At 45.4% G+C, this 10,415-nt stretch overlaps 1 protein-coding gene across 1 annotated transcript; it reads left to right on the top strand.

Moving 5' to 3' along the window:
* Nucleotides 1–3,551: 3,551 nt before the first annotated feature.
* Nucleotides 3,552–4,946, top strand: LOC308100710 (thiamine transporter 1-like; the record flags this gene model as incomplete). The annotated part of the gene is made up of 1 exon (XM_080449778.1): nucleotides 3,552–4,946. The coding sequence occupies one exon, from the start codon at nucleotides 3,552–3,554 to the stop codon at nucleotides 4,944–4,946; it is 1,395 nt and encodes a 464-aa protein (XP_080305904.1).
* Between the last annotated feature and the right edge of the window lie 5,469 nt (nucleotides 4,947–10,415).

The raw sequence follows: 10,415 nt of genomic DNA, 5'->3' as shown, positions 1-10,415 counted from the left end.
CAGATCCGGCTTATGTTGGGGAGCAACCAACCACCACTTCTGAACAGCAGCCTGTCCCTCCAGCAGTACCTGAGAATAGTAACCCTAGCCCTGAGGAACTCTTCTCAGATGCAAAAACCGCCTTGGAGCCCAACACCTCTGAAGGGCGGTACGTCTCCACACCACAAATCAACACGGATAAGCTTGTGGAAGACATCCTCTCCACCTTCTCTGATGGTCAGCTGCCTCCCCCTTCCTCTACCACCCCTCTCTCCTCTTCCTCCCACACACACTTGGAGCTCTATGCTCTGATCCACAATGTAACAGAGCAGGGGGATGGCAGCCAGGTGCACGGTGTCAGCCAGAAGGATTCCGTGTTCATGAGACTCAATAACAGGATCAAGGCCCTGGAGATGAACACGTCACTCAGCGGCCGCTACCTGGAACAGCTCAGCCAGCGTTATCGGAAGCAGATGGAGGAGATGCAGAAGGCGTTTAACGAAACCATCAGTAAGCTTCAGAACACGTCCAGGATGGCAGAGGAGCAGGACCAGCGTCAGACGGAGTCCATCCGGTCCCTGCAAAGCCAGATGGACAAAATCACACAAAAGGTTCTCAATCTGTCTGTCAGGGTCAGCCAGCTGCAGAGTGAGCTGTATGACAGACAGAGCTATCTGCAGGTGTCTCTCATGCTGTGTCTGTTCCTGGGGCTGATTCTGTGCGCCACTCACCGCTATGTCTCTACAGCTGTCGTCCAACCGGATCTGCTAGCAAAGCAGCCAGAGCCCTCTGAGCCCAGGAGTTGTAGCTGCTTCTCCGGCAGTTCGGAGATGCAAGGGACCTCCACCTCATCTCTGAAAGTGAACAGAAATGAGCCTCTCTTGCAAACTGACGATAAAACAGAAGCTGCTGCTGCCACTACAACCGTGGCCCCAACACCTGATGCAAAAGAAGTCGACTCTGTAGACTCTGATATCCCTGCAACAGAAGCTCCCCCAACTGCTGCCACTACAACCGTGGCCCCAATGCCTGATGCAGAAGAGGTTGACTCTGTAGACTCCAATATCCCTGCAACAGAAGCTCCCCCACCAGACCTCCCTGCTCCACAGTTACTGTTCACTGAGACCACTGAACTGGAGCATCCCAGTTCAGTGGTCCCAGTTCCAGTGGAGTATACACCTTTACCAGGAGAGGAAGAATCGATCAGCTCTACCATCACCCTTCGGGTTAAGGAAGAAGGTGAGGACCAAGAGCTGAAGGAGGAGGAGACGGAGACCAAGGAGGAGCATGAGCAATAAGTGTGAAATATCATGAGATGCATTTCCTATGCCTACCACTATGTGAATTTCTGGTAAATAAAATGTTATTGTGTCCAATCTGTATGGTAGAGCAGTTAATACAATATAATGTTTTGTCTCCCTGCTTTTCCATTGAGACATTTAGATCCTGTGGTCTGGTAAGACCACTATTGGTTGGCAAGTTGCACTGCCTGAACGTGAGTGCATCCACTCTGCACCAGGGTGGAGAAGTGTGCCTTGAGACGCAGGCATCCTAAGCCTGGCTACACAGTGGCGTACACTTGCTCCAGGCGCTTTGGAGGGACAGGGGTGACTAGCACCACGCAGGACCTCGTGAGAAGGAGCAATGAGCTGAGCTCGGGGATTTAGGGTGAATGCAAACCCTCTCAGATCCCTTTTCATGAACACACCCTTTGCTCCCACTCACCAACTGTAAAACTACCCTAAATGGCGGGTGGATGTATTTCCTGTATGCAACAGGACAGCTTAAAGCATCGACTCGAGACAATAAATTATAGTTTTCAATCCATTCAATCGATCCTTTTGTTGAAATCGTGTAGCAGGCTTTTTACATAATATTTTCAAGCATTTCTGCTTTATTTCAATAGTTACTCAATATACTGTGGAGGACAGACAGCAGGGAAATAACACAGAAAACAGGGATGGAGGCATTTTGTGGTATGTGCCCTAACCAATTGGTTATCCACTTGTCAGACTTTTATATTCATCACACTTCAAATCAATTTCCAGTCCAAGCATCTTTCTTTCACCTTTATTTAACCAAGAGTGGTGCCATTAAGATTCAGATTATCTTAATTAAACGCTACATACTTGTTGACTGGAGTCCCCCCAGGGCTCTATACTTATCCCGCTCCTTGTGTACTTCTGCACAACAACTCCACCAGATATAGCTGATCTACAAGCGTTGTGAGCTTGTACTGTAGATGCGGTTAAAGACTGAGATAAGCAAACAAACATGAGAAGTACAAAGACCGCGCAGGTTCAAAGAATAACGTCCATACATTCATGGGATCAAAGGTTAACTAAACAGGGTCTATTAACAGCATCGCTTCACGTGGATGTCAGACTTCATGTGGCCAGTCTGTGAACCATGTATTGATAAGACCCATTGATGTGAAGGTCTTCAGAGCTTAATGGATCTTTTCCACACTGACGTCCTGTTCATGGTGGTCACCAGGAAACTGGAGGTGGCGCTTCAGGGTGACAATAGGCTCAAAGCACAGCAGCCATATTGGAAATAAATTGGGCCTCTTCCTTACTTCCTTCACACGTCTTACCAATGACACTAATTAAGGTTCTGCTCCATTCTGGTCAAACAAACATAGTCAGGGTGCTGATATTGTGCCTGTTGGCTCACTGGAAACACTCTGCTACTCTACACTACACTACACTCTGTGGGTCTCAAAGTGGGGTCCACGTACCCTCATGGTTCCTTGAGGGGGCTCCAAATGGCCCCTTACGGGTGTGCAACTCTTGGAGCTTAAAGTTCCAGCTTAAAGTTCCTAATGGCCCCTTACGGGTGTGTCACTCTGAGATTGTACACTCTCAGAGTTATTGGGGTCCTTGAAATTAAAACGTTTGAGGATCAATGTGCCACACTAAATGGAACAGAGGCTTCATTAGTAAAGTGACTGTGTAGGAAGGAAGAGGCCCAATTTCTTTCCAATACGGCCGCTGTGCATAGAGCCTATAGCTGAATAGGAAGAGAGGCTGCCTGGGAATCGGTAGTTCCCCTGGGTTCCCCCCAAATATGGAGATGACATCATACTGATGTCATATTACTGACATCCAAGTACTGCAGCAGGTAGCATCTCACAACAGATCATAAGAAGTAACTGGTCATAGACTGCTTTCCAAGTATATGAGTGACTTCAAAGGTTGAATGGTATGAACTACAAAGCTGTCTGAGATAGCCTATCTTTGGCAATGTGTCATATCCATTAAGTTATTAGACTGACATCATTCTCAATCAGATTAGTGGATTTCTTACTCAACTACCTGCCGTCCATTCCCGGGAGCTGGCTGCCTCATCTGAATCTCAATACAGGAGGTAACACCAGGCTTGCCCGCGGTGCAATAAGGCTCAGTAATTGTGAAGTAATCGCTCTGACTGAGTGGGTAACTGATACACTAACATCTTGCAAGAACCTTTGCACCCTGTAACCCATACAGTTTAAGACGGAGTATTTGAACTCGATTTGAACGTGATTTACACTATATTTAATTTATATACAACAAAAATACATTGAACTGATGTCTGCGTTTTACCCGACACTGTTGCTGTGTGTGTATGGCTTCTTCTCAAGCCTCAGGCCGTCTGAGCCTTTCCTCACCGCGTTCCTCATGGGACCCGACAAGAACCTCACTGACACGCAGGTGGTGAATGAAATCTACCCCGTATGGACCTACTCCTTCCTGGCACTGTCTTTCCCCGTGTTCCTGGCCACGGACTACCTCTGCTACAAGCCTGTTGTGATCCTACAGGCAACCAGCTTCGTAGCGACATACTCCATGCTGCTGGTGGCTCGGGGCGTGCTGGCCATGCAGCTGATGGAGTTCATCTTCGGCCTGGCCTCGGCCACCGAGGTGGCCTACATCTCCTACATCTACAGTGTGGTGGAGCCGGCCCACTACCAGAGGGTGAGCGGGTACTGTCGCGGCGTCAGCCTGCTGGGCTCGGCGGCAGGCTCCCTGCTGGGACAGCTCCTAGTCTCCGTGCTCCACGTCCCCCTGCACTACCTGGTCGCCGTGACCCTGGGATCAGCCATCCTGGCCTTCCTGGCCCCCTGGTTTCTGCCTGTGGCCAGTAAGAGCTTGTTCTTCCACAAGAGCCCCGGGATGGGCAAGGGGGCTGAGCTTCAGGGGGACGATGGCGGCCCTATGGATGCCGGGAGCAAAGTGCCTCGGAGTATTGAGGACGCTGTGACATCCCCTGAGGCCGGCGAGGCTGAAGGGAGACACAGCGCTGGCCTGGCGGAGGTGCTGCGCCTCCTGTGGGAGAACTTCCTCCAGTGCTACTCACGTCGCCCTCTGCTGGCCTGGTCGGTGTGGTGGGCCCTGTCCACCTGCGGATACTTTCAGGTGATCAACTACGCCCAGGTCCTGTGGGAGGAGCTCCTGCCCTCGCAGGACTTTGCAATTTACAACGGCTACGTGGAGACACTATCCACGCTGCTCGGTGCTACAGCGGCGTTCGCCGTGGGCTACGTGCAGGTGTCCTGGGCCGTGTGGGGAGAGCTGGCCCTCTGTGTGTTCTCCGCACTCATGGCCATGTCTGTCTACGTCATGGACACGGTGAGGAACATCTGGGTGTGCTACGGCTCCTACATCCTCTTCAAAGCCGCCTACATGCTGCTTATCACAATCGCCTCGTACCAGATAGCGGCTAGCTTGAGCGCGCAGCGCTATGCCTTGGTGTTTGGAGTGAACACCTTTGTGGCTCTACTGCTGCAGTCTCTGCTCACATTAGTGGTGGTGGACAGCGTTGGCTTAGGCCTCCACATCTTCACCCAGTTCCTCATCTACGCTAGCTACTTTGCCGCCATCACTGCGATCTTCCTCCTGGCGGGGTTCTACAGGCTGGCCTCCAGGGGGCTATCTACACCGGACGTCCCAACCCGTTCAGAGAACCCCATTGAGACTTTCTAGACCAGTGATCCCCCCCCAAAAAAATAACAACAAGCTTCAAGTATGTACTGCGTAGATAAATAAACATGCTTTGAAAAAGCATGCAGACCACCCATCTGACCATCTGTTAAGTGGTCAGATGGGTGGGTCGTGACGCGTTCTAGATTTTTAAGTGGGCCTTGATTAAGAGCTGTTCTAGACCAAGCGTTCCCAAACTTATCAGGCCGCGACCCTCCAAAATAATCATATTTGAAAAGAGGACCCCCACCCTGACAAGCACTTGGAATTGTAGGCATCACATGTAGTTCGATTCCACAGATAAATATTGTGAATTAATATGTGCATTACTGCAAATATTTTCCAGAAAAAAATGTATACAAATAAAAAATCCATTACTGAAAAAAGCTGATCTAAAAGCTCACCACGCATCGCACCGTGATACAGTGTGAGCTTGTAGATCAGTAGCAACATACTCCATGCTGCTGGTGGCTCGGGGCGTGCCGGCCGTGCAGCTGATGGAGTTCATCTTCGGCCTGGCCTCGGCCACCGAGGTGGCATACATCTCCTACATCTACAGTGTGGTGGAGCCGGCCCTCTACCAGAGGGTGAACGGGTACTGTTGCGGCGTCAGCCTGCTGGGCTCGGCGTCAGGCTCCCTGCTGGGACAGCTCCTAGTGTCCGTGCTCCACATCCCCCTGCACTGCCTGATCGCGGTGACCTTGGGATCAGCCATCCTGGCCTTCCTGGCCCCCTGGTTTCTGCCCGCTGATCTAAAAGCTCACAACGCATCGCACCGTGATACAGCGTGAGCTTGATGTAGGTAGGTGAGGCAATAAGGGTGAACCCCCAAACAATGCACTCAAAGGATTTGGTTCCACTTTTTCTCCAACAGAGTATTAAAAACCTCTACCCAATAATTATGTTGAGACGGCGGGCAAAGCCAGAATTATAATACTGAAGTATTTATTTTCTGGACTTAAGTGCTTGGTTTATTTCATTCCTACAGTGTGAACATTGTGTAGGTTTGGTAAACAGGAAGATACAGTATGTAACATTTCAGACCTTTGATATGCAGTCGGAACAATAATGAATAATGAAATGAATCATCTCGTTTTCGAGGGGGTCCTCAAATTACAAAATACACATTAAGACAAATCTAATCTCTCAAGAACAGATTCTGCTCTGCGTTTGAATCTGTCGGGGGGTTCGTCATATCGCGTACGCACTGGCCTACAAGTGGGCGTGCCTTCAGATCAGGAAGCAGGCCGCGCTTTACCCAATCAAATGTAGTGGGCGGGATTCACGTGTCCGTCGATCTTTCCCCACTCGAAACCAACCGAAACTAATTTAACAATAGCGTCCGTGGAGCAGACAAAACCACGGAAAGATATTCACATTTTAACTTGCTCTTTCATCATAGAAACAAGTGGGCTTATAACCAAAATGATCCATGTTCTCTGGGAGAAGTGGTGTTAGTGTTCCGTGTAGAAATATTGTTAGTGGGAATGAAAACATAGTCGCACCACCGGAAGTGATGCGCTGAAGGCAGACCAAAACCCTGGTTTCCTTGCGCACGGGTGCTACGTCAACTTCCTCCCAGAGCCAACTGAGATAGTCAAAAACAGCAGAGGGCGCTGTTTTTCCTTTTCATTTGGCGCTGGGTTCCCAGATTGAGACAAATCTGACAACAACAACCAGACAAAACAAACAAAACAAGAAACAAGACAAAAAAAAACATACAACGATAACACAACAACTACAACAGTACACATAGCACGTATATGAATCATTGCGTCATAGATCAGTAATAATGATGATTAGTCGAAACATGAACAGGTAATCAAGGTGAAGGTCAAGGTGAGAGGACAGCGCAGTTTTGAACAATTGAAAATATGTTATTGAACGAATATGAACAGGTAGGTTGTTCCAGTCAGAAGGAGCTTTAAACATAAATTATTTTTTGGCAACTGACGTAGATGCATTTGGAACTTCAAAGTAAATCTGTGAACAATGTCTTAGCTGATGTCTAGAAGTGAAAGGTTCCATAAGCTGTTTCAGATACTGTGGATAATCAACACGAATACATTTAAAAATGAACTGCAGCTAGTGCTGCTGTCTTCTTGATGTGGGAGATGGCAGGTTGAGATTTTCATACATGGTACAGTGATGGGTCATATATGGACAGCCAAGAATAAATCTGCATAAGCGGTTGTATATTGAGTTAAGAGGAAGAAGGTTAGTTTTGGGGGCAGTCTGGTAGACTACATCAGCATAATCGAGAATTGGAAGTATAAGTTGTTGAACAAGTTTCTTTCTGACTGTAAAAGTAAAGCAGTTCATGTTACGGTATAGGACACCAGTACTGAAGTTGATTTTCCTGACTATGTTCGATATCGATATGACATTTGAATGATAGACCTGAGTCAAGTCAAAGACCTAGGTATTTTATGTGATCAACTCTATGCAGTTGAGTCCCATCACGACAGTAAATATTGTATGGTTGATTTATAGTTTTAGATTTAATATTCTGATTAGTTCCAAATAGCATTGTTTTTGTTTTAGTTTTGTTGATAATTAAATTATTAGCTGAGAGCCATGATTCCAGATTATTGAAGTTTAATTGCAATGTTGACTGAATTTGTAATAGGTGAGTTTGTGATGTGTATAGGACTGTGTCGTCTGCATACAGTTGGACATTACAACCAGAAAAAATAGACGGAAGATCATTGATGAAGATGGAGAACAAAAGTGGGCCTAGGGTTGAACCTTGAGGCACACCATGTTTATGCACTGCTAAGTCGGATTTACTGCCTTGTATGACAACACAATGTTTTCTGTTGTGCAGATAAGAGTTGAACCAAAGTAGAGCATTTCGAGACAGACCAATAGAATATAGTTTGTCAAGTAGGAGATAGTGGTCAACCAAATCAAATGCTTTAGTTAAGTCAATGAAGATTGCGGTAAGTTTGTTATTGCCAGTTGAAGAATATATATCGTTGGTGAGTTTTAATAGAGCAGTAGTTGTAGAGTGATTTGAACAAAAACCAGATTGAGAAGATGATAGAATATTGTATTTAGAGAGATAACTGGACAATTGGTTATAAATTAATTTTTCGAGTTCATTACCCTCTTTGTGCAGTGGAGTGATACGTGACCACTTCCAGATGGAGGGTATGTCATGAGTCGAGAGAGATAAATTAAAGAGATCACAGAGAGAGTACATAAGAATGTGTTGAGCAAGTTTAAGGAATTTGCTTTCTACTCGATCTAAACCAGGGCCACTTCAGACTTTGAGGTCATTAATGGCATTCAGAACCTCAACAGGTGTAATTCTCCTGAAAGATAATGAGCTGTGACAAGGTGGTGTATTGTTGAAAACAACATAGGGATCAGGCATAGTAGGAGTACAGACTGAAGAGAAATGTTGGTTGAAAGCTTGAGCTACTGAAAGAGGATTATGTAATATGGTGTTGTTGACTTTTAACTGATTACAACTAGCAGTTTCATCAGATGCATTGGTTAGAGTTTTTATTTTTTTCCAAAATTGTTTAGGATTTTTAGAATCACGGGTAAGAGATTTGTTGTAATAGTTTGATTTTGAGTTTCTGGTCATGACTTTACTTTTGTTTCTCAGCAGACTGTATTTCTACCAATCAGCAGGATCCCTTGTCCTACGGTACACAGCCCATGCTTTATCCCTCTGCCTGAAAGTGCTTATAAGATCAGATGTTATCCATGGAAGATGGCTACCCTTGACCTTATGTTATGCTGGGACGTCCGGTGTTGATGTATAAAGGCGGCAAGTTGCTGCCTTGCCCACTGAGGCTTTTTTCTCCGGCTGAAAACACCAAGTCCACTAGTCCAGGTAAATGTAAACTTTCAAACACACATGTTTGAAAGTGAAATATCCCTTTTAAGTCAAAGTAACATTAATGTAGAGATACAGGTTTCCAGACATCAGCTAGCCCTTTGTTCTCATTTCAAGGTGTTCCATCCCCAACCACACATTGTGCATCTCCCCTCTTCCTAAAGCATGATATAATTGAATTACTTACACTTCCTTTGGACTGAATTTGTGGTTATTCTTTAGAGTTGTGTAGACGCCTTCCAGCCTCCTGTAAACAGAATGCTTTTAAGCAATACATGTATTCAAAGCACTAGTTGATTACAGATTATATTCAACACAAATAATGCCCAAATAGTCAGACATAATTTCACTTATTGTGAAAATATCTGTACTTTACTTGTAGTGAAATGGTGAAAATAGCAGATCTACAAGCTCACAACGCGTCACAACACATTCTGAGCATGTAGATTGGCTACTTTCACTATTTATTTAACATTTTATAAATAAAAGAAATGCAAGAAAATGCTTGATTTATTGCTTGCTACACACATTGACTACACAACATTTATATCTACAAGAATAGCTAAACAATTCACCCCTACTGCTCTGTGTTGTAATGTTAAGGCTGGTTTCCAGGCTAAGCTAATGCTAACGGTCGATTTATCTACACTCAGAGTAATCATCACTTACAAACGCAATGCAGTCTAATCAAACAGATTTCTAACACCAGCAATAAGGCTACACATGGTACACATTATCAAAGATAAAAAATACACTCTCCTCACCTTCAAATAAGATTTCCCCAGAGCAAAAATACATTTAAAAAATGTCTGCCAAGCTAACCTCTTTGTGTTTGTTGACTCTTTCTCTGTTCAAAAACCTGCGGGCTTGAGCTTCCTGCCTAAGAGCCTGTTCCTGTTCGTGTTTATTATGGGGGCAGGCTCCCAGAGTTGCTGAGAAACATTGAAGCTGCCACCCCAGTGGCCAAAGCTGGAACTGCAGGCGGGGCGAAATACATGCACGAGCAAAAAACACTGAGATATTTATATATATAAATATATATATAATATAATATAAATATGTAAACGTATTATACATAAATACATATGAATTTACATAAATATGCATCTCGAGTGTATTTAATAAATATAAATATAAACACGGGCTCGTTCATGGAGGTAGGTTGTGACGTAGGACGCAAAAGGGACACTAGTGCGCATGCTCATAACTCTATAGTTGCTCGAAACGTCTCAAAAACGTCTCAATAATTCTACTTCCGGCAGGCTTCCGGGTGCTTCAAAACGCCACTGAGCAATTTCATTGAAATGAATAGCTGGGGGCGGGGCAATCCGCCCTCTAGTTATATTATACCTCTATGGGTGGGGGCTATGGGTGGGGGTTGCAAGCATTGCTTTGAAGTTCATACTGCCACCTACTGTTGAGTATGTCCTAGTGTATAGTTCCTGTAATAATTGTTTTATTAAGTTAGTTAATACCACTTGATAATAATAAGGGTAATAATAATAATAAATATAGCTGCAAGCAGCGATAAGCGGGGCCAGGGGGGGGAGAGAGAGAGAGAGAGAGAGAGAGAGAGAGAGAGAGAGAGAGAGAGAGAGAGAGAGAGAGAGAGAGAGAGAGAG

The sequence above is a fragment of the Gymnoscopelus braueri genome (genome assembly GCF_963280865.1).
Source record: "Gymnoscopelus braueri genome assembly, chromosome: 14".
Taxonomy (NCBI): domain Eukaryota; kingdom Metazoa; phylum Chordata; class Actinopteri; order Myctophiformes; family Myctophidae; genus Gymnoscopelus; species Gymnoscopelus braueri.
This window is presented reverse-complemented; position numbering and strand designations above follow the sequence as displayed.